Source organism: Carlito syrichta, unplaced genomic scaffold, assembly GCF_000164805.1.
Source record: "Carlito syrichta isolate Samal-C Ts95f unplaced genomic scaffold, Tarsius_syrichta-2.0.1 Scaffold316192, whole genome shotgun sequence".
NCBI classification, from domain to species: domain Eukaryota; kingdom Metazoa; phylum Chordata; class Mammalia; order Primates; family Tarsiidae; genus Carlito; species Carlito syrichta.
The window spans coordinates 287088-311138 of record NW_007260288.1 but is presented as its reverse complement, the minus strand read 5'-3'; the positions used below and the strand labels follow the sequence as shown (position 1 = coordinate 311138).

The window sequence follows — 24051 nt, the reverse complement described above, 5'->3', positions numbered from 1 at the left end:
TTGTGAGTCAGGATCTCACTTTGTCACCCAGGCTGGAGTGCAATGGCATGCTCACGGCTCACCACTGCCTCAACTTTCTGGGATCAAGTGATGCTTACATCTCATCCTTCTGAGTAGCTAAGACTACAGGTGCACAATACTACACCTGGCTAATTTTTTTTCTTTTTGTAGAGACAAGGTCTCACTCTCTGGCTTAGGCTGGTCGCAAACTCCTGTCCTCAAGCAATTCTCCTGCCTCAGCTTCCCATGGTGCTAGGATTACAAGCATGAGACACCATGTCAAGCCTAAACAGATATTTCTGAAGAGCAAAAAGACACTTAACCTGTTCCTGTTTTCTCACTGGTTAGTAAAATCTCCATTTCAAAGCATTTTGGAAAAGATGCTTGAAGAATAAACATTTTCTCATATTATAGACAGTTCACAAACCAAGACCCATAAACGGCTCCTTAACATAAGAATAGATGCTCAACTAGCTTGAAATTGAAGCTGTGGTGAGATACCTTGTTTCACCTCTCAGACTGCAAATATTGAAAAGTTTGATAACACTGGGACTGAATGGGCAGTGGGGAAAGAGCCCCATCTTCTCAATACAAGTCCATATGGAAGGACATTTGGCACGATCTAGCAAAATTACAAAATTATACTCTTTGACCAATTTCATTGCCAGGAATTTATCCTACAGATATTCTTGCAAAGGCAAAAATAACATATGTGCAAAATTATTCATTATAATGTTTATAATAGAAAAATAACTTAAATATGCAACAATACATCATTGGTTACAGATGTTACAAATGCACAATGTAATACTATGCAAACTTTAAAATAGATTTCAGCAAATTTTGCATTATTAGCGAATGGAATTTAAAATAATATAATGATTAGCTATGTGTAACCAACAATAAACTCTACTAAGATCTCCAGTGAGAATTATTTTCAAATGTGTCATTAAATCTGAACATGGAAATAGACGGACCTTGAAACCAGCTCTTTATTCATTTGCTAAGTGTTAAACCAAAGTTTTCACAAATAATGAAATCATGTTGATCTCACTAAAAATATTTTATTAATAACAATTTAATGATAGCAAGGTAATATGCTATTAATTCAAAATTTTAATTTCACCTCTACCTCATCCATTTTTAAAATTTACTTTTGTGTATGTTTATAATTTACATAGCACATTAGCTCAGAGGTCCAGGGGTGTGATTTATAATTTATACCTGCTGGGGGTCCATGTTTAACTTTCTTGATTGAGGGAATGTGTGATAAAATTTGGAGAGTTCTGCTTTAGAGAAGAGCTCTCACTTGAATGGGAGGCGCTGGCCACATTGTGTAGTAAGGAGTACTGTTGAGGAGAGAAAGGAAAACAAAAAAATCAGTAGAAAAGAGGTAGAGAAAGAAAAAAAGGATGGAGTTATCATTGCCTCAGAACACAAGAGTGTAGGATGTTGTGGCCTTAAGTCCCAAGAAGTAGAATTTTAGCATCTCCAGGCAGTTGGACACAAAGGAGTTAAGAATTTTACTTTCTCTAAGAATCTAAAGAAAGGTTCTTGAGCAAGGAAAAGGTCACCGTGCATTGTAAGAATCAGACATATCTTCAGGGAGTGCAAGAAGCTCATGTGAGCTGCCAGTCACTAACTTAGTAAGTAGGACACCGTTTCTTCCATAGAATTACCTGAGTGATCACTCTCCAGGGCAGGCAACAGGAACTTGCCTTTTCAATAAGAACTAAATTACTCTGATGAAGCCATATGCCGCCCCCCCCCCCAAAACCAGCAATGGTAACCTTGTGACTGAAAGGATTTAGAACATTATGCTTGGGGCTGCTATTGCTGTGGAGTTCTGTTTTGACTTGTTTGAGACCAGTAAGAGTCTGAAGAAGGGATGGAAACAATTTTATTTGTAAGCTTTGCATCTTAAGCCTGATTTGTCTGCCTCTCAGCACCTAGCACAATGCTATACACCAGATACTGGTGTGCTTTTCCTGTCAAGTGCCAGATAATAATATTTTAGACTTTGTGGTCTCTACAGTCTCCAAAAGAGCTACTCAGCTCCTCCATGGTAGTGGGAAAGCCGCCACAGACAACATATTATCAAGTGAATGCAGCTGTGTTTCAATAAAATTTTGCTTTCTGGGTGCGGTGGTTTATACTTGCAATCCCAACACTTTGGGAGGCCGAAGTGGGAAGATTGCTTGAACTCAGGAGTTCAAGAACAGCCTAGACAAAATAACAAGATCCTATCTCTATGGAAAAAAAAACAAAAACCACAAATTAGCCAGTTGTGGTGACACATACCTGTAGTCCCAGCTACTCCAAAGGCTGAGGCAGGAAGATAGCTTGAGCCCAGGAGTTTGAGGTTTCAGTGAATTATGATTGTACCACTGCACTTCTGAGTGACAGAGTGGGTGCCTCAAAAAAAACAAAAAACTTTACTTACAAAAGCAAGCCTAGTTTGTCAACTTTTGCTAGTCAGGTATTTAATAATCTACGTTCCCCCATGCCAAATGATGCAGTCAATTACCTTATTGCTTAGTTACTTTAAATCCCCCATTGTGACTCCCTACTTTGGCATTGCTGAACACTCAGCAGAGTTTTGGGTCTTTCAAGGGAGGACTCTAGCCCCAAGAACAGAAACTTATAACTTGGGAAATTTCTAGGCAAGTGCAGAAAATGATACTGATGCAAAGATATATGAACATCGGGTTCAGTTTTCTGAACAATTATCAGAAATGTCACTTCATCTCGTCCCAGGATGGTTGTTATATCTGGGGAAGGTATATTAAGAGAGGAAGAGATTGTGGAAAACCAAGAGTTGGCAAAAGACAGAGCTCTTCACCCTACTCTGAGTTTAAATAATCCAGCGGGGGTCTGTTTATCACCTCTCCACACCTACTACCTGACACTTTTCTCCTCTTGGGACCCAGCATCACCCATCTCTTGCTCACCAATCAGATGCCAGACTTTTAGGAGGCCCTGCTGTAGTAGTGGGGTGGGGGAGACAGAAGAACATTGTATTTGCAATATAAGATTAAAATCTGATATTTTTGAGCAATGCTTCCACATTTGGAAAGGTATCAAGAAAAGATATTGGGAAGAAAGATAAGGTGCTTAGTCCTTTCTCTTCAATAACCCTCCAAACAATAAATCATAACGTTGTCCATACAAGTCTCCCAGACTTCATCTCTGGCTGAAATGGGGTGTCTGTTACAGCACATACAGATGATCCTTGAACAACTCAGAGGCTAGGGGCACCAACCCTGCTTGGTCGAAAATCCACACATATTGTTTGACTCCTCAAAAACGTAACTACTAATAGCCTTTGGCTGACAGGAAACCTTACAGATAACATAAACAGCTAACGTATGTTGTATGTTCTATGTATTATATACTATATTACAATAGCATTAAAGAAAATGTTATTAAGCAAATCATGGGAGCCAGGTGTGGTGGCTCAAGCCTATAATCCCAGCACTTTGGGAAACTGAGGCGAGAGGATTGCCTGGGCTCAGGCGTTCGAGACCAGCCTGGACAACTTGGCGAGACCTTGTCTCTACAATAAATCCTCTCCCCCCAAAAATTAACCAGGCATGGTAGTGTGCACCTGTAGTTCCAGCTACTTGGAAGGCTGAAATGGTGGCCATGAGAATGCGACTGTATTTCAGCCTGGGCAACAGAGTGAGTTTCCAACTTAAAAAAAGAAAAAAGAAAATCACAAGGAAGAGAAAATGCATTCACTGTTCATGAAGTAGTAATGGATCATCATAAAGGTCTTCATCTTTGTCATTGTCATGTGGAGTGTCTGAGGGGGAGGAGGAAGAGGAGGTTGTGATCCTGCTGTCTCAAAGATGGCAGAAGCAGAAGAAAATCCACGTATGCGTGGGCCCCTGTGGTTCAAACCTGTGTTGTTCGAGGGTGAACTATATAAGGAACGTTTCACCCTTAGAAATTTTTTCTATTCATAGAGTTGAAGTAGGAATCCTAGAAATGTCCCCTGGGTTCCACCTGGGTATCAGAAAAGGAGGGTGGATTTCTTTTCTGGCTGGATCCTAGGAATGGAACCATGACTTTAAAGTTCCTGTGTAGAAAAGCACTGATGAAAGTGACTGCAGTCTCGTCCCTGCTTTACTTTTCCCTGGTGGGGAGTTCTGAATGATCGCAAGTGACAGGAAGCATCTAGGCAGGGCCGTCCACACCTGCAGCTGGCAGGTTTGGGCACAGACGCCATTGTAGAGTCAATCAGGATTGTCTGACTCAGTCTCCTGATCTCTGACAGGTTCTGCCTCCAACGGACTTAGGGAATGAAGGCTGCGGGCATTTTGGCCCTGATTGGCTGTCTGATCACAGGTGCTGAGTCCAAAGTCTACACTCGCTGCAAACTGGCAAAAATATTTGCAAGAGCTGGCCTGGACAATTACATGGGCTTTAGCCTTGGAAACTGTAAGGGTTTTTCCTTCCTGTTCTCTTTCTATTCCTGATCTCCCCTCTGTGACATTGAAGGTCCCAGCTGGCCACACTCCCTGCTGTTCATTCCCAGCTTGTCCACACTCTGCCCCCTTCCTGGGGATGGCTGCTGGGTATTCACCTATGCTCTTCAACCACTGACTTCCCTTCCTTATTCCTGGAGTCCCCTACTTATGATACCAGCAAGAGAAGGGGAAGACAATGTCGTCCCTGCTGACGTTGCACAGGACGACCTGCCTCTTGGTCTAGACTAGGTGGTGCCACTGACTAGGTGCAGCTCTGAGAATGCCACTCCTGCCCTCCTGTGCCCCTCATGTGCCCCTGAGTGCACCACCTTCCCTGCCCCCCTTCAAGGCTTGTCCAGGAGGAGGCAATTAGGTAACATAGATAAGGAAACTGGCAGCTCAGAACAGGCTTTAAGAAACACAACGCTTTCTTTTCCTGAAATTTCTGTCTCTCCCCCTCTAGGGATCTGCATGGCATACTATGAGAGTCACTACAATACCACGGCTCAGACGGTCCTAGATGATGGAAGCATTGATTACGGCATTTTCCAGATAAACAGCTTCACGTGGTGCAGACAAGCAAAGCAACAAGAGAAGAACCACTGTCATGTTGCTTGCTCAGGTACAGTTTTGATTTTCCAAAAATGTCATCTTTGGGGACAAAGGCAAGGAAGCTGACAACAGAATGTCTATCCATTTTCTGCGTTAACTAAAATTTGGAATTCAGGTTTGCTAGCAGGTCTCTTCTGGGCCTTTAAGTTATTCCACAGTTCTTCCAGGTGATACTCAAGATCCAGCATCCTACTTGTTCAAATATGACTTATTCCTTGTGGATTGTTTTTGTTAAGCCCTCCACAACAATAGAGGGATGAACAAATGACTCTCCCACCCTTTCTGTACAGACATTTGGTATCTTCAATAAGATGCTTTCCATAAGCAAAGATGTGGTATCTTCAATAAGATGCTTTCCATAAGCAAAACGCTCAGAGGATGCAGTTTGTGCTTCTTGGTGCAGAATGAGACAAATGAATCCACTTTACTTTTCTTACACAGTTAAAATTAAGCTGGAATTCTTTCCAAGTTTCCTACCTAAATCATTCAAGGAATGCACATGTGCACGGCATTGAGGACAACAAAATGCATCAGACAAGAATCCTGCTTTGCAAAGCCTCTATGCAATGAGGAAAGAGACTATGTGCTTACGTAAAGTTAAATAAATGACTGCAGACAGCTGTGGATGAAGTGCTGTGGGCTTCAGAGGAAAGTGATAGTATTAGGAACACCTTGCAAAGTTCTGTAGACACAGTGATATTTGCCTAGGGACTTGGAAGATGGATAGAATTTGGGTAGAGATAGCGAAAAGTCATTGCAGGCCCGGGAAAGAGCAAAAGCAGAGAGATGTGGATGAGAAGGTCTAGGACACAGACATGGAGGAGTGAGATATTTGCCTTATCTGGAGCAAGGCAGAGGTGAAGAGAACCACAGAAAGTGTGGTTGGAAAGGCAGACTGCTCCTGAGCATGAAGGAGCCAGGCCAGGAGCTTGGACTGGAAGCCAGGCCAGGAGCTTGGACTGATTTCCGACTACAGCTGAAGCCAGTAGAGGTCAGCTAATTCAGCCTTGCATCAGAAAGGTTCATCTGTAAGCAGGGTGTGGGGTGCATTCAAGAGACCATTTAAGTGCCACTGTAACTCTTGAAGTAAAAGCAGAAATGATGACCCAATGATGGCCACAGCTGAGGACATGGAAAAGAAGGTACTAATGCAAGAGGTCCTGAGCAGGCAGAAGGACAGCACTCAGGAAATGCTGTCTTTGTTTGCAGTCTTAGAAAGTAAGCCCCCATGAGGGCAAAGAGTTTTGTCAGTTTCATTCCCTGATATACCCTCAGTGCCTAGAATGGTGTCTGATCATTGTAGAAGCTCAATAAATACTTATTAAATAAATGGATGGGGAGAATGAGAAACAAGGGTGAAGACAGAGAGTTATAAAATATTATATGGCAGCCTCTTTGGGAGCAGGAAATAAACTGTATTTAATTTTGCTTTGCCACATACAACAATCCCCCCTTATCCAAGGAGGACACCTTCCAAAACCCTCGGTAGATTCCTGAAACCACAGATAGTACAGAATCCTAGAAACACTAAGGTTTTTTTTTCCTATATATGCATACCTATGATAAAGTTTAACGTATAAATTAGGCACAGTAAGAGGTTAACAACAATAATAAAATAGAATGACTATAGCAATATACTGTAACAACAATAATAAAAGAGAATGACTATAGCAATATACTGTAATAAAAGTCATATGAATGTGGCTTCTCTCTCTCTCAAAATATGTCATATTAATATAACTAATCGAGCTCGGTTGACCATAAATGGAACCTTGGAGAGCAAAATCGCAACTAATGGGAACTGCTGTATAAGATGATCAGTATAAATGTTTGAATGCATGAATTATTAACCAATATATGAATTTAGCTAGTAAATTTCCACTACACCTACATTAATACAGAATGGACACTACCTCACGAGGTTGAACTCCCACTGTTGACCAGCCCTTCATTTAGAAAATTATTTTCTTGGGCCAAAATCTTCCTTCTTATAGAAATTCCATTAATTCTAGTTTTTCCTTCTGGATTTTTTTTTAATTTGCTTTATTTTATACATAGAAAAGTATTAACTGTTTATGAATGATCAATAAGTATTTTTCATCTTGTTTCTTATCCTCTGGGCCAAAGCATTCAGTATCTTTACTTCCCTACAGATATGACTTTGGAGTCCTTCCCTGAACTGGTCTATCTCTTTGGCATTCTCTAAGAGCTTGTCAGTTAAATATGGAGATTAGAAATGTGCATTAACCTTCCACAGTGGGCTGAGTAATGATCTCCTAGAATGTTCTCTTTCTAATCCCAAAAACCTGTGACTATGTTACCTGACATGGCAAAAGGGACTTTGCACATGTAACTAAGGGTCTGCACTTGAGTAGGATAGATTATCCTGGACAATATGAGTGGACCCAAAATAATCACAAGAATCCCTAAAATGAGAGAATCTTGTCTGGCTGTGGTCAGAGAGAGATCTAATGACAGAAGAAGGAAAGATTCAGAGTGTGAGGGGGACTCAACCCACCAATGCTGGCTATGAAGATGAAGTAAGGAGCCATGAGTCAAGGATTTGAGTGGCCCACAGGAGCTGGAAATGGCCCTCAACTGGCAACCAGCACACAAACAAGAATCTCAATCCCTATAACCACAAGGACCTGAATTCTTCCAAAATCTAAATAAGCAAGGAAGTGGATCCTCCCCCGAGCCTCCAGAAAGGAACACAGACTTGCCAACATCTTGACTTTAGCCTGCAAATCCTTTGTCACTCATAAACCTATAGAACTGTAAGAAAATGTTGTGTTGTTTAAAGCCCCTAAATTTGTGGTGTTTTGTTACAGCAGCAATAGGAACCTAATACACCTCTCCTTTACCTTGATGTCCTACTAAATTAACAGCAAAGGGATCTGAGAATCAACAAGATAAAAAGGAATGGATTCACAAAAACAAAGTAAATGGAAGAGGAAACAATACCCCCCCCCAAAAAAATTTAGAAGCTGGAAAGAAGGAAGCAGGTGGTGACTAACTCAGTGGTTAGAGAAATATGAATCCTAAACCGGTGGTGGGAAAGCCAAGAAGCAACCATGGTGCCTCAAAAAACTCAGAAATCAGTAGCATCAGCTACTTCTGGAAGTTGGAGATAAGGCAGGTTAAAAACAGGAGAATCAATTGAAAATCCAGTTCAGGAGCAGTCAGGCCATCAGATTCCCTCTGTGCCTCCATTCACCTATTGACTGTCCCTCCCAACCCTGGAAGAATAATGGGACTTTCTCCTCTGGACATAACAAAGTAGGAGTCTCTCAACAAAAAAACCTCAACGACCTGTGAGAAGGAGAGTGCCTGTTTAAAGACATGGCAGATTGGGTTAAAGTTTCCATAGTGCCAACCACTTTTCCACTGAGATTCTGGAATGATGGTAACTGGGCTAGACTCTTCAGATGAGATTTTCTTCTAGAAATCTGGTCAGATGACATGGAAATAGTGAAAGATTTTGAGTGTGACTCCCCATGAACAAGACTGGTCAAGCCTCCCTACAATGAGAGCCAAAACTGAAAATCCTACCTCTGTGCACAGACTTTCTGTGCATCAGCTTTTTTAGTGTCCCTCTCTTAAAGGTGCAGATAGCCAAGGATAGCCAGAGGAGTATCATTGACAAAGAGATTCCCTGCCAAAAAGATAAAACTGGCTGAAAGCAGAGGCTATGCAAGAAAATGAAAACTTCAGATAAAAAATTATCATCAATATCTTCAGATAGATAAGAGGATATAACAAAACAAGACTTTTTTTAAAGAACAAATTAAACATTCAAAGAACCAGCTAAAGTGCCCTTGTAAATTAAAAGTATTGTAGCAGAAATAGAAAATTTGATAGATTACTTAGAAGATAACATTGAGAAAATCTCTCTAAAAGAAGAATAAAAAAAGAAGTAGATGGAAAACAAGAGAAATGATAAAATAAATGGATATTAAAAAATACAACTTTAAGCAGGAGAAAAGAGAAACATTATGAAATCTTTTTTAAAAATCCAGAACTGAAGGGCATGTGATTCTAATGTATAATTTTCATCACATGACCAGAACAGTACCTTCCCCCATCACAGTTTCAGTTTCAGCAGTTTCAGTTACTTGTGGTCAACTGTGAATTAAAAAAAAATATATTACATGGAAAATTCTAGGAATAAACAATGTATATCCTTTAAGTTGCATGCCATTCTGAATAGCATGATGAAATCTTGCCATTCTCCTCTGTCCCACCCATGGCATGAATCATCCTTTTGTCCAGTGTATCCATATGTACACATATGCCACCTGCCCATTAGTCACTTAGTAGCAGTCTCAGTTATCAGATCAAAAAACATAGTATAGATAGAACTCAGTACTATCCACTGTTTCAAAAATCTACTGGCAGGGGGGTCTTGGTATATATCCCAAAGCATAAGAGGAAACTACTTTCCAAAGTAGACTATACAATATATTCCCCAAGGATAAGAGGAAACTACTGTACAATTTAGACTCACACAAAGGTACAGTTTTGTGGAATGTCAGAATAATAGAGTGAAACAGAATACACAACAGGCTTCCATGAGAGAGGAAAAAAATTCCATACAAAAGATCAAGTATCAGAGCGACATCAGACTTTTCAGTCCCAATGCTGGAAGCTAGAAGAAAATGGAGCAATGTCTTCAGACTTCTGAGGAAAAATCACTTGCAATCTAAAATTTTGTACTAGTCAAATCATCAATACATTTTGAGTGCAGAATGAATACACTTTTAGACAAGCAAGCTTACCTCCTATATCATGAATCCTAGCTGGAAAACATAGTAAGCATAAACTGTAATTTGAGGAGAATTTTAATAAAGGGGCTGCTTACAAAGGTGAGATCAAATTATAGGCAAATCATGGGGAAAGTGAAGTGAGGGACTGGAACAACAGGCAATACATATATCCCAACAACACTGTCTTTCCTCCCTTTCTTCCCTGCTGGTGCCCACTCTTATGCAAGCCCTGCCAGAAGTTAGAGGATAAGAGAGTCCATTAATGCCATTGGTATGGACAAGGCTCCTGGTGCACAAAGCATGCTGAAGAAGGGCAGAGAGTGGACATACAGGAGCAAAGAAGAGATACTCAGCCCAGCCCCCATGCATCCTTTTCCACATAACTATGGGAAAGGTGTCCCAACAAAAGGACAAAGCAAACCAAGAAAGAAGAAAACATAGCTCCTGGAAACAAGGAATTCAGCAAGAGAGAAGTGTCAAGGGGATGCCCAGTCTGGTTGTGAGGGTGATCTCAAGATGTACTTTTATTATAAATTTCTAATTTGCAACTACCATTATGGTCTTGTCTATTTCTCCTTTCAGTCTTGTCAGTTTTTGAAGATGTGTTACTGGGTACATACTCACTGAGCATTGTTATTGACTTCATGATGAATCGACCCTTTTACCACTGGACTCAATGTTTCTTCTGGTACTGTATCTTATTTAGAAATCTACATTGAGACTGGGCTCAGTGGCTCAGCCTGTGATTCCCAGCACTTTGGGAGGCCGAGATGCGTGGATTGCCTGAGCCAGCATGTTCAAGACCAGCCTGTGCAACTTGGCGAGACTTCGTCTCTACAATAAATAAATAAATAAATAACCTGGTTGTGGTAGTGCACGTCTGTAGTTCTGGCTACTTGGAAGGCTGAGGCAGAAGGATCGCTGGTGCCCAGCAGGTTGACACTGGATGGCCGTGAGTGTGCCAGTGCACTCCAGCCTAAGTAATGGAGTGGGACTCTAATTCAAAAAAAAAAAAAAAAAGATAAAGAAAAAAGAAATCTACATTGATGGCAATGTAGCCACTCTAGCTTTCTGGTGGGAAATATTTGGATGGCACATTTCTTTCCATTCTTTTACTTTACTCATCTATGTCTATATATTAAAAATTAATTTATTATAGGCAGCATATAGTTATGTATTGCTTTTGTATTCATTTTGATGACTGCTTCTTTTTAACAGGAGTGATTAGACCATAGGTCAGCAAATATTCTTCTAAAGGGCCAAATGCAAATATTTTAAGTTTTGCAGGCCATGTGGTTTCTGTTGCAACTATTCAACCATGACATACTATGAAAGCAGCCATAGAAAATATGTAAATGAATGGGCCTGGCTGTGTTCCAATACAGCTTTATTTACAAAAGCAGAAGGATGCCCTGGGGGTCATAGTTTGCTGAACCTTGGTTAGACCATTTACGTTTAATGTGATTTCTGGTACAGCTGGTTTTAAATTCCATCTTGCTATTTTGTTTTCTATTTGTGCCATCTAATCTTGATTTCACCGTTTCTGCCTTCTTTTGAATGAATTGAACATTTTTCAGTATTCTCTCTTATTTTCTTTTATCACTTGTTAGCTTTACCTCCATTTTGCTTTCCAATGGGCATCACTGTCTTATCCACTTCCACTTTCAAATAACACATCACTTCATATATAACACATGAGTTTTATAACAGGGCACTTCAATCTTCCCATCCCATCCTCTGAGCCATGTGTTGCTTCCTTTTACTTTTACATGTTATACACCTCACAATGTGTTTTTACTATTTTTTCTTTAAACATTATCTTTTAAATATATTTTTTAAATGAGGAAATGTTTTTAATTATATGTATCACATATTTACTACTTTCAATATTCTTCATGCTTTTGGGCAGGCAGCTAAATTATATCTTTTTTTAATCTAAATAACTTCCGTAAAATTTTTTCTCCCTGCTTTTGTTTGTCTGAGAATGTCTCTATTTCATTTTTCTCTTTACCCAAAATTCTAGGCTGTCAGTTATTTTCCTCTCAAGCTGTTAAAGATATTCCATTACCTTCTGGTTTGCCCTGTTTATGATGGGAAACCCACAATTTTCTTATCTTCATTCCCTGTATATAATGTGTCTTTTTCCACTAGCTGCTTTTATCATTCTCTTGATCATTCATTTTCAGCAATTTGAGTAAGCGTGGTATTTTTTTTTAACTTGATGTTCACTGATATTTTAGGGCCCTGAGTTTATAATTTTCATTCAGTTTGGAAAAATTTCGGCCATTCTTTCTTCAAATACTTTTTATTTTCTCCTTTAAGGATTCTAGTGACACATATGTTGGATTGTTGATGCTGTCCCTTAGGTCACTGATATTCTTCACTATTTTCTAGTCTTTTTCTCTCTGTGTGTTTTATTTTCAATAATTTCCAATGCCATATCTTCAAGTTCTCTTATCTTTTAAGTGTCTAGTCTATTAAACTTATTAATTAGATATTTCATTTCAGATATTGTATTTTTTATTTGATGTTAAGTATGTTTTATATCTTTCACATCATTTTATTCATGTTTTCTTTAAGTCCTTGGCATAAATAAGGACTTGGCATAAACACCCATGAACACTGTTTTAAATTTCTTATCTGCTAATTCAATCAGGTCTGTCATTCCTGGGTCATTCTGTTGACTGGTCTTTCTCCTGGTTACGAATCGCATTTTCATGCCTCTTTGCACATGCAATAATTTTTTATTGGATATTAGACATAGTGTATGCAACACTTTTGAGTGTCTGGATTATGTTGAACTTCATTTTGCCAAGTAGTTAAGTTCATTCTGATCAGCTTAACCCTGTTAAGGCTTGCTCTTGGATTTGTCAGGGCAGTCTTAGAGCAGTTTGTAGGGGAAGGCTAGTTTAGTCCTACTACCAAGGCCTGCCTCAAATAGTGTCTCTTTTGAATGTCCTAGAGGTTCCCTCTGGCTAGTCAGAAATCAAGTGTCTCCCAGCCCTGTGAGGGTACTGTAACTGTTTGGCTCCCAGTAATTGTTCTCTGCCCAGGCTCATGAAGTATCACCCTTGCATGCCCAGTTTAGTATCCCGCTGAAGACTCCAGAAGTCCCTGTGCAACTTTTTGGTGCTCTTCTGGGTAGCTGCTGCTTCTCAGGTGTTCTTCCCCAAGTATCCCAGCTGTCTTGGCCTCTGACGCCATCTCCCCCTCTTGGACTGCCATCCCTGCCTGGCTCTACCTCCCTAGTCTGGATAGGTACTCTGGGCAGAAAGCCACACCAATCACAGGGCTTACCATGTTTTTTTCCTACCTCTTCAGGATTGTGACCCTGCACCACCTATTGTCCAATGTCCGAAAATAATTTTTAAAAATATTGTGTCCAGTTTTCTAGTTGTTTATGGTGAGGAGAGAAAAATCTGTTACTCCATCATGGCCGTGCTTGACTTTGCAGTTTACTAATTTAATATTGTTCAATTTCATTTCAATTAAGGAAGCTTGTGGCAAATGTTTATCTGAAAGGCAGTCTTTGATTGTAGGAAATTATAGTGTTGGATGGTTCATGGTTAGAGGTGAAGGGATACTCATATCTGTTTTCTCATCATAAGGAGCATGGGATTTTCAGGGACAGCTCCGTAACAGAGGACAGGATGTTGGCTTTATTCCTAATCACCCTTTAGGAACTGGGCTTCCCCTGCCTCAAGCTTTCATTATGAACAAAGTCATTGAGTTCCACCTATTACAGAAGTAAGGACATCCGTCACAGAAACCTGGAAAAGGGATAGCATTAGGGTATGTCTACAAGGTACATGATACCTATCTGCACGGTATCTATACCCTCCATGCCCATCTTCTGAAGCTAGACAGTCTTCTCCCACTCCAAACAGCATTCTTTTTTTTTTTTTTTTTTTTGAGTTAGAGTCTCATTCCATCACCCAGGCTGGAGTGCAGTGACATGCTCACGGCCACCCCAGCCTCAACCTGCTGGACTCCGGCGGCCCTTCCGCCTCAGCCTTCCAAGTAGCTGGAACTACAGACACATGCCACTATACCTGGCTACTTTTTGTATGTGTGTAGTTTATTGTAGAGATGAGGTCTCACCAAGTTGTCCAGGATGGTCTCAAACCTGCAGACTCAGGCAAATGCTTGGATGACAGGCTGAGCCACCCAGCCCGCCCTCAATTGCTTTCTTAAAGTTCTCACTTACCTTCCCTAAACTACTTGTACAGGAAATTGATGACATATTCATACATACATACATACACACTTATATACATACATACATGCAGTGTACACAATTCCCAATGCAACGAGAGTCTTTATTTTTCTACAACAGCATAGGCTTCAGTAAAATAAGAAACATTTAAGGAAAAGGTGATTACTGACTCATCTATCTAGTCTGTTCACTTATATTCACCTTATTTCTCATAAACTGCATATCTGAGTTGACCTGAGTCACCTCAGAGAGGGAAGAGAAATGTAAATCGTGGTCATGGTAGCTGTTTTTTCAAAGAGAGACAGGAAGACGTTGGAGGAGACAGAGATGCTTTCAAGTAGAACTAACATGACTGAAAATAAGTGCCGCAGCTCTTTTTGTGTAAACTGTTGTTGTTTTATGTAGAATGTGGAAGAATAAAGTATTCTATTGAATAATGCCTTGCTGTTCAACATAACGCTTTCCTCAGTCATGTTTGTACAGAATTGTCTATTTAAATTGGGCAGAAACGATTACTGGCATGAATCCTCATGGAAACGCATGCTCTAGCTCCACTAATTTCTGCCCCTCTGCTGCCCTTCGGTGGCTGTTTCTTGGAATGTCTCCGCTTCAGGTTCCTTATTTCTTCCCAGCCTCCACTCTCCTTTCCCTGGTTTCCTAAGCAAATTCAGTGCTGTCCAAAAAACACTTTCAAAACGTCTCGATTGTACAACAAAACGCTATAACAAAGCCTGAGGAGGACAAACAACTTTACACAGCATCCGCCTCCTGAGCCTGAATAGTCCAATCTTCCCAGGAACCCTCATAGGGTATCTCTAGCCAAGCACACTGCCTGGCCCCCACACAAAACCTGCTGCTTGGGATGTGCCCCTCCGATCCCGGAACAGGAAAACGAGATCCGCTTCTTTCTGGCTGTGCAGGATCTGTGCCCTTCCCATCCCTAGACATCCGGCTGTCTCCACTTCCCCCAGGAAATATGCCCAACCACTTACAAGCTGCAGTGTCTCTGGACTGGTCAAGAGTTGGTCAAGAGTCTGGACTGGTCAAGAGTTGTTCATAACTAATTGGAACAAATATTTAAGTTTGGATAACCTCATAAATAATTAGTTGAAAAATTAATAAGGTATTTATATTTTTATCAACTCTATTAGCATAAAGTGTTTCATAAGCAGGAATCTTTGCTTAAGTGGCTTTGCTGGAAGAAGGAATCAGAGGACTTGAGCCCTAGGTGGGAATGTAGGCTCATTTAAGGTGTGTAACCCAGTTTATGGGAATCTACTGGGACTCACCAAAATGAGGACCTTTGGAGATTTTGCATGAAGAGACCCAACATGTGCCGGACATAGAGTAAGATTTCTTTTCTTTCTTTTTCTTTTCTTTCTTTCTTTCTTTTTTTTTCTTTTTTGAGTTGGAGTCTCACTCTGTCACTCAGACTGGAGTGCAGTGGCTGCCCCCAGCCACCGCAGCCTCGACCTGCTGGGCTCCGGTGATCTTTCCGCCTCAGCCTTCCAACTACAGGCTCACGCTACCACGCCCGGCTAATTTTTTATTTATTTATTGTAGACATGAGATCTCTCCAAGTTGCCCAGGCTGGTCTCGAACCCCTGGGCTCAGGCAATCCACTCACCTCAGTCTCCCAAAGTGTGGGATTACAGGCTGAGCCACCAAGCCCAGCCAGAGTAGGATTTCTTTAAGCGTTTCTAGAGATGTTTATATCTGTAGATATTTATACCCCTAGAAACGAGGCAAAGCATTTTATAAGTTGAAAACAACTTGTTTTCATTGTAGAACTATAAACCAAATGCTAGTGAATTTGCATATATGGCTTCAATTGCTATCAATTATAGACGATTATCTTTCATTAATTTTTCTGCTGGCTAATACAATTTTGTTTTACATTTTGAAAAATAAGCCACTATTAGAATAAATTTGCTTAAAAGAATTCTATCACTACCTTTATCTCCTGGTGAAGCCTAACTGAGAAAGCAATGCAATTAGCAACTAAACCAGCATACTCAAGGAAAAAGTCCATTTTCAATTGAGTTGAAAAAATAATTGGATATTGCAATGTTTTACTGAGATGCAATATTTTAGGCTAACTATTCATTTGGGTTTTTTTTTCTGGTAATAAAAATAATGCATTTCTATTGTAGAAAATTTTAGAAAATATACAGCAAAGATTTAAGAGCATTGATGATTTCCACAATTAAGAACCAATATTACTTAAAATTCTTGTGAATTTATGACTACCTTTTTTTTCCCTTAAGCCAGTGCTGTCCAATAGAACTTTCTGTGATGATGAAAGTTTTCTATCTGAGCTGTTCAGTGTGAGGGCTGTTAGCCATGAGTGGTTGTAAAGCATCTCAAATGCAGCTAAAGCAACCCAGGAACTGAAATGAAGTTTTCATTGTATTCAATGTTAATTAACCAAAATTTATTTTTTAAATGTTTCCCAGCTTTACTGAAGTATAATTGACAAATAACATGGTAATTTCATACACATATACATTGTGAAATGATTGCTACAGTTTAACACATCCATCCCCCACAGCTACCATGTGTGTGATGCCAACACTTCGATCTAGTCTCTTTGTAAATTTCAAGCAAACGGTAGAGTACTATTAACTGAAGTTACCATGTTGTACATTAGATTCCCCAGAATTTATTCCCTTTATAGCTAAAAGTTTGCACCCTTTGATCAACATCTCCCCGTTTTCCCTGTCCCCACCAGCCCCTGGTAACTACTGTTCTACTCTCTGTTTCTGTGAATTCAATGTTTTTAGTTTCCTCATATAAATGAGATCATGAATTATTTGTCTTTCTGTGTTTTGCTTCCATCACTTTGCATGAAGTTCATTCATGTTGTTGCAATTGTTAGCACTTCCCTCTGTTTATGGCAGAGTAATAGTCCACTGTACATATAAACACCCTATTTGTAATTCATTCTCCTGTCAGCAGGCATAACTTTTTTTTTTCTTGAGTTGGAGTCTCACTCCATCACCCAGGCTGGAGTGCTCATGGCCACCCCAGCGTCGACCTGCTGGGTTCGGGTGATCCTTCTACCTCATCCTTCCAAGTAGCTAGAACTACAGGCACACGCTACCATGCCCAACTAATTTTTTATTTATTGTAGAGACAAGATCTTGCCAAATTGCCTGGGGTGGTCTCAAACCCGCAGGCTCAGACAATTCACTCGACTCAACCTCCCAAAGTGCTGGGATTACAGGCTAAGCAACAACCATAATTTAAAAGTAAATAGTCACATGTGGCTACTGCCTAACATGTTGGACAGTATAGTTCTTGGCAGATTTTTTACAATATTGGAAACTTAGCATTGTGTTTGGAGCATTTCCGCTTATTAGTAAACACTCTGTGAAAACATGATATAAATGTTTCCTTAATTTGTTATATGAAGGTAACCAATAGCATCTGGCCCCAGAAGCATGCTCCCCTTGCTGCTTTGCAAGTAGCCAGGAGTCCTACAATTGCAAGAAAATTAATTCTGCCAACACCCCCAATTATGAGCCAGTTAGATTCTTTCTATTTAACTCTTGTCAGTACAGAGACAGTAAGCCACTTGGTACATCAATCTTTGTCTAGAGTCACTATTATTTTCTTAGGATAGGTTCGGAAAGAGTAGTCACTAGGTGAAAGGCTAAGACCCGCTTTAAGACTCTATATACTGTGGCTACATTGCATTCCTGAAAAGTTGGACCCATTTTACTCCCTCCAGCAGGTACTCAGGTACCTATTTCATTGCTCCCTTGTCAACATCAAACATTACCCAGTCCTCTTAATTGACATACAGACATGAGACCAAGTGGTCTGGGTTTTCTTGTTCTTGGCTGGTGGCTGTGGTGCTCATGGAGATGGAATACCAGGTCCCCTCAAAGAGAAGACATGTTTCTCCAGCTGCATTTGTGTGACAAGCAGGCAGTCTTTCTGCCACCTCCTTCAGGCTCTACCTTTGCTGTCAAGAAGGTTGTGCCCTTTCAGGATAGCCCATAACCAATGACAGACTGAGGCAGAGGTTCATAGACCTGGCCATATGGAGTCCAATGCGGGCAACTCTGATGGGTAGTACTCACTCCAGAGCTGTTGGCTGAGGCACTGTTGGCCCGGCAATACCAACAGACTTCTCCACCTGCCCAATACTGCTTCCTCCCCATTTCTTTCACAGGTAGGGATCTCTGATAAGTATCTTGTACCCCAAACCCATCTTAGCGTCACTCCTGGAGGGCCCAACTTGCCACAGAAGTGATGTTGGACTTTTTATATTTATATGCTTTTTTATGTCATTTTTGTGTTGAAAAGGATTTTGAGACTGCTTCTGGGAAAGCAGAAAAGAATATTGATATCAATTAATACATTTAATTAAAAAAAACGAGTAAGTCTGAGGCAATAGAAAAAGCAACAAAGGCAAAAATGGATGAAATTGACTTAAAACTTTAAAAATTCTGCATATGAAAAACACCCTGGATAAAAATTGTTTTAAAGACACAAACTGGAAAATGACAATATACGAAAGTTTAATCATTATTTATGAAGAGATATTACGTGTCAAACTAACCCAAATAGAGAAAGGATTGTACTATCCTGTCTCACGTGTGTATTTCTTTAGGACTTAAAAAGTATTCTCAGCCAGGCTCGGTGGCTCAGTCTATAATCCCGCGCCTTTGGGAGGCTGAGGTGAGTGGATTGCCTGAGCCCGCAGGTTCGAGACCCGCCTGGGCAGCGAGACCTCATCTCTACAATAAATCAAAAAATCAGCTGGGCGTGGTAGCGCGCGCCTGTAATTCTGGCTACTCAGAAGGCTGAGGCGGAAGGATCGCCGGAGCCCAGCAGGTCGAGGCTGCGGTGACCGGGAGTGGCCACTGCACTCCAGTCTGGGCGACAGAGTGAGACTCCAACTTAAAAAAAAAATTTTAAAAGTATTCTCGCATTGTGTCTTCTCCAAACATATTTCCAAAAGTCCTTCAGGATCGGGCTGTTCCTCTGGAACTTCAGGTAGTCTAAAGTGAGGATGGTCTTGAAGAAAAACCTTTATTTCATTTATGAAGGAGCTCAACTAAAATGGGAACATGTCTTTGCGGGGAAAATTATAGTCCGTTCAGCCCTCCAGTTCCAAAAACAATGAAAAAGTTGAAGAAAACTTAATTTGGGGTCCCTCTCCAACAACAGAGTCGTAACCTATACACCTCCTCTCTCACACAGCCTTGATCACTGATGACCTCACGGATGCAATCCTTTGTGCCAAGAAAATTATTAAGGAGACACAAGGAATGAACTATTGGTAAGAGCCTTTCTTCAGAAGACTTTGCCTGTCACAAGCAAAACCAGCAATGTGTCTGTTCACCATGGCCATGGTGAGAGTGGACAGACTCCTCCACAGATTTGAACGTGACCTTGTCTATATTCCCCTCTATTAGTGTGTGGGTATGCAGGACACACAGTCAGAGAGGGATGAGTGCAGATAGAAGGGGCAGGACTGCGTCAGGATAACCTGCACCTGCCTTTCCTGGGCAGGTGTTCTACACGGATAGAGAAAGAGGGACTTTCTAGGGTGAAATAGAAAGGGTCGATTGAGTCAATACAACAGATAAAAAAATAAATAAAGCATGAGTTTGCTACAGATTTGGCTAAGATTTTGGAGGGTTACAGTCACATTTTATGGGGAAAACAAACAAGCAGCAGTGAGAAAAAAGTGGCCATGTCTGTCCCATGATAACTTGGAAAACATCCCAAGATTGAGCATGGGGCATTACTGAGCTGGTGCTCACACCGTTTCTGTCTCTAGTAAGCATTGGTAATCAGGCCACCCACTTGGAGGGCCCACATTTCCAGAGATGTGGGAATTTGAGTGACCCATCCTTATTAAAGTTATTTACTTGTTACTGAAGCTAATAATGATTAGGAGGAAACTGGGAAAAGTCTTAGCAAGGCCAGAGGATAGAGTCCTTGGATCTCAGAAGCAAATGAAACTTAACTCTAGGCATTGCTGGTCATTTTGGTTAATTATCTTTGTATTTTTAATTCTGAGACTATTTGGATTGTCATGCTTTTTTCTGGTGTTCCTGCCTCCCTCTCTCCTTAGGCAAGGCTGGAAGAAACACTGTGAAGGCAGAGAACTGTCTGACTGGAAAAAAGGATGTGAGGTTTCATAAGCTGGAACTGGACCCATGATGCTTTGCAGTAACTAAGCAGAATTTGCAATGAATGTCAAAATGTTTGGGCCTCTTGTCCCTTTCCCCTCTATATTCCTTCTCAGTGTTGAGAGGGAAAATTAAGCTATATTTTTAAGGGAATAAAATGTTTCCATTTAAATGCCTTCACTTCACTCTGACTCAGTTTCAATGATGTCAGGATAGCATACTGTTAAGACTTGAAGAATGGCCTCCAAAATATTCTAGCCCTAGAAGGAAAAAACTTCCCTTCTTTATTGTCCCAGTTCCCATGGCCCTGAAATGACTGCTCATTCAAAAATAAGACTCTCAAATCAAGGAGGACACCAGGTGAACAGATTTAATGGACCTTCGGGCCATCGTCTGGCAACCTCTGTCCTAGAGCTTGTGGGCGGTTCTTTTCCTGGTCAGTGAACACATGGTATGTCCTCAGGTCAATACTGCCAGAGTGAATGTCCCTACCTCCTCAGAGGAATCCTGCTGGAAACTCTGGGAGGATTAAATAAAATTGCAACTCCTACCCCCAACATCCAGAGAGTTGCTCATGCTATTCCAGCATCCATTTAAATTAAACCTAACCAATTCAAAACCACACTTACATCCTCATGACCAAGTTGTTTTCAGCCTTAGGCCCACAGATTGTATTAGTTTGGCCAGGAATCTGGCCACTTACAGAGTCTGATGACATAAAGCAATGAACTGAAGACCTCAGACCCCGAAGAGATAGTCCCAGGAAGCCTTGTGCTCCACACAGGGATGGCACCCACTACTGGCCCACAGAGCAAGGTAGCTCTGCTGCTCCTGCCGGGCTTCTCTCCCATGTTTTCTGTCTACCAGTCTCTGTCTGCTGGGACAGAGAAGCTCTCTTGTTCTAAATCTAGGTGGAAGTGGTAGGCTCCAGTTGAATGCAATCTGAACTAGAAAATGCAGAATTAAAGTTTGTTGGAGAATTGATTATCCCAGCAAATAAGTTTCTCACTTAGAAGAAAGTCCCCACACCCTGAAAAACTCTCCAGCTGCCAATCCTGTTGGCTCGTTTCCTGCCTCCCGGTTTCACTCACAGGTTTTAAAGAATTATAACTGTTACTTGCCCCTAAAATGAACATTTTATGTATTTTTAAGCAAACATATAATCCTAGGGTAATTTAATAGGTATTACAAACCATGGGGAAAACGCTCTCGAAACCTATGTAAGAATTGAAAAATAATTCCATAAGATGGCTGGAGAACATTTGAAAAATTAAGACTCCATTAAGCCACACCAAATCAATAATCTGTGCTCACAGAAGTCCATAAATATGCATTTTTCATTATTAGTGTCCTGTTATCCATCTGCCATGCAGTCCCCATTCTTAGCCAAATGCCTGCTTCATTAAAGCCAATGGCACCAATTAATGAGCTGAGTTGGCATGAGCCTGGCACCAGTCATTCAAAGACTAGGGGAAAGAGTCTTTAAAAAAAAAAAACCAACTCCAAATATAAGTACTTTGCAAATCAGGGTGAAGGGAAGCTGGCTGGCCCTACCATCTGATCGATCTATCTTTTTTCAAAACCCAAAATTTCTAACCATGTAATCCTATTTCCTTCCTCAAATGTTTTATTTACATAATATTTCTATAAAAATAATGAATGAAAATTAAAAAGAGAATGAAAATGAAAAAATGCATCTTCTTTGATAATTTTCCATAATTATTACTTTCATAAATTCAAAACAACTTCTTTTCTTGGGTTATCTTTATTTAACAAAAAGATATTGAGGCCAGGTGTGGTGGCTCGCACATGTAATCCCATCACTTTGGTAGTCCAAGGCAGGAGAATTGCTTGAGCCCAGGAGTTTGAGACCAACCTGGGCAACATAGCAAAACCTCATCACTACAAAAAATTTTTTAAAAATTGATCAAGTGTCATGGCGCACACCTGTGGTCCCAGATAGAAGGCTGAGGTGGAAAGATTACCTAAGCCCAGCAGGTCAAGCCTGTGGTGAACCTTGATTGCGCCACCACACTCCAGCCTGGGCAGTAGAGTGAGATACCAACATAGAAACACACACAGACACACACACACACACACACACACACACACACACAAAGTATATTGAAATAACAACCCACATTTATATTCCCTTTTTCGATTCCCAAGTCATTTGGAAACAGATTTTCTTTTTCAATTTTTCCTCACACCTAGCTTTTGAGCAGACAGTTGGAAATTAGGGTACACAGATCAATTTATGTGAGGACATTCTTTCTTTGGAGACTCAGCTCTGCCTGACTCTTGGGGTCCCTCACCCCCTGCTGTGGGGGCATATTCCTTTTGTGTTCCAATGTGCTCCCTGTTATTCCTCAACACTTTCAGGATGCCTCCTGAATCCAGTATACCATTTCCCCTTGGGTGTCTTTGCTCTTGGTTTTTCCCAACCTTGGAGGATTCCCTATGGCCAACTCCTCGCCCTATCCTTGGCCCAGCCAACACGAAGATCCTTGCTCCTCTCACCCCAGTATCCCTCCTCTGAGACCATGAATAGTATGTGCTACAGGATGTCTTTTGCTACTATATTTTCCACGATTCCATTTGCAATGCTCAGCCCATAACACTTGACATCCAAAAATACTGATGGCCCAGGTGCTGGAGACTCACGCAGGTAATGCCAGTAATTGGGGAGGCCGAGGTGAGAGGATTGTTTGAGCCTCGGGGTTCGAGACCAGCCTGGGCAACATAACTAGAGCTTGTCTCGACAAAAGTAAAAAAATTAGCTGGTGTGGTAGCATGTGCCTATAGTCCCAACTACTTAGGAGACTGAGACAGAAGGATCGCCTGAGCCCAGGAAACCAAGGATGTGGTAAGTTACGATTGTGCCACTGCACTCCAGTGTAGGTAGGTGACAGAGTAAGACACCAACTCAAAAAATATATACATAGATGTTGATTTTTGGTACCACTGGACACACATATGGAGTTGTAGAGGAAATACAAGTAAGATGTTGCATTTAGAACATTTTTGTTTCCAAATGAAGTTCACATTTATTATTCCACGTGCTCCCTGAGACAACCTTGGGATGCCGGGTAACATAATGTTTGTTTTACACGACTTGCTGAGACCCAGAAAGGGTGACTAGCTCTCCAGGGCTCAGAGCTACAGCAGGAAGTCCAGGAGAGCCCTGTTGTCCTACAGGACTCTTCAGAACTCGGTGAAAGAAGTGTCCTAGTTCTTTTGGAGTCACAGCTACTTCCTTGGGTTCCTCAAATGTGGCACGAACCCCAGCCTGCTCCCAAAAGATTCATGGAACAATTTAATCTCCTCAAGGTGATTTAAAAAATAAAGACCTCATAAAGGCCCAGGAAGATTTCCTCTGTGTCCACAAGACAGAAGGAAAAGGCTCTAGGCTTAAAACTCGAGACTCATAATAAACATGTATTACTTTTTCCAACTAGAAACAAATTACATTTTTTGATTTAAAAGTTTACAATATGAAAATCATTTATTCCCACACAGACCAAGTACCCCGTGCCAGTCCACCCACTCCTTTGCATTGTTTTGCCAGGTTCTCAGGTCCTGGACGTCCCCACTGTGCCCCTATGTTGCTTGAGGAAGACTATCTGGTTGTCACCATCGGGCAGAGCTCGGTCAATCAGTCATTCTTCACATGCAGTGATGCCATGGGGTGGAAACACACATCCACTTGCAAAGGGCAAGAGCTCAGGAACCCAATCCAGGAGGAACCCTGGGCATAGCAGGAACATCTGGACCACCAAGGAATAGGGAGGCAGCCAAGGGCACTCTGTCCCTTGCAGGTGATTCTTTCCCTC

The 24051-nt window shown here is 41.0% G+C and overlaps 1 protein-coding gene across 1 annotated transcript; it reads left to right on the top strand.

Moving 5' to 3' along the window:
* The first annotated feature begins 1663 nt into the window (after nucleotides 1-1663).
* Nucleotides 1664-20399, top strand: LOC103276431 (lysozyme-like protein 1). Its single transcript, XM_008073835.1, has 5 exons — nucleotides 1664-1725; nucleotides 4280-4443; nucleotides 4936-5094; nucleotides 19281-19359; nucleotides 20161-20399. The coding sequence occupies exons 2-5, from the start codon at nucleotides 4305-4307 to the stop codon at nucleotides 20228-20230; spliced, it is 447 nt and encodes a 148-aa protein (XP_008072026.1). The 5' UTR covers nucleotides 1664-1725; nucleotides 4280-4304; the 3' UTR covers nucleotides 20231-20399.
* The last annotated feature ends 3652 nt before the right edge of the window (nucleotides 20400-24051 follow it).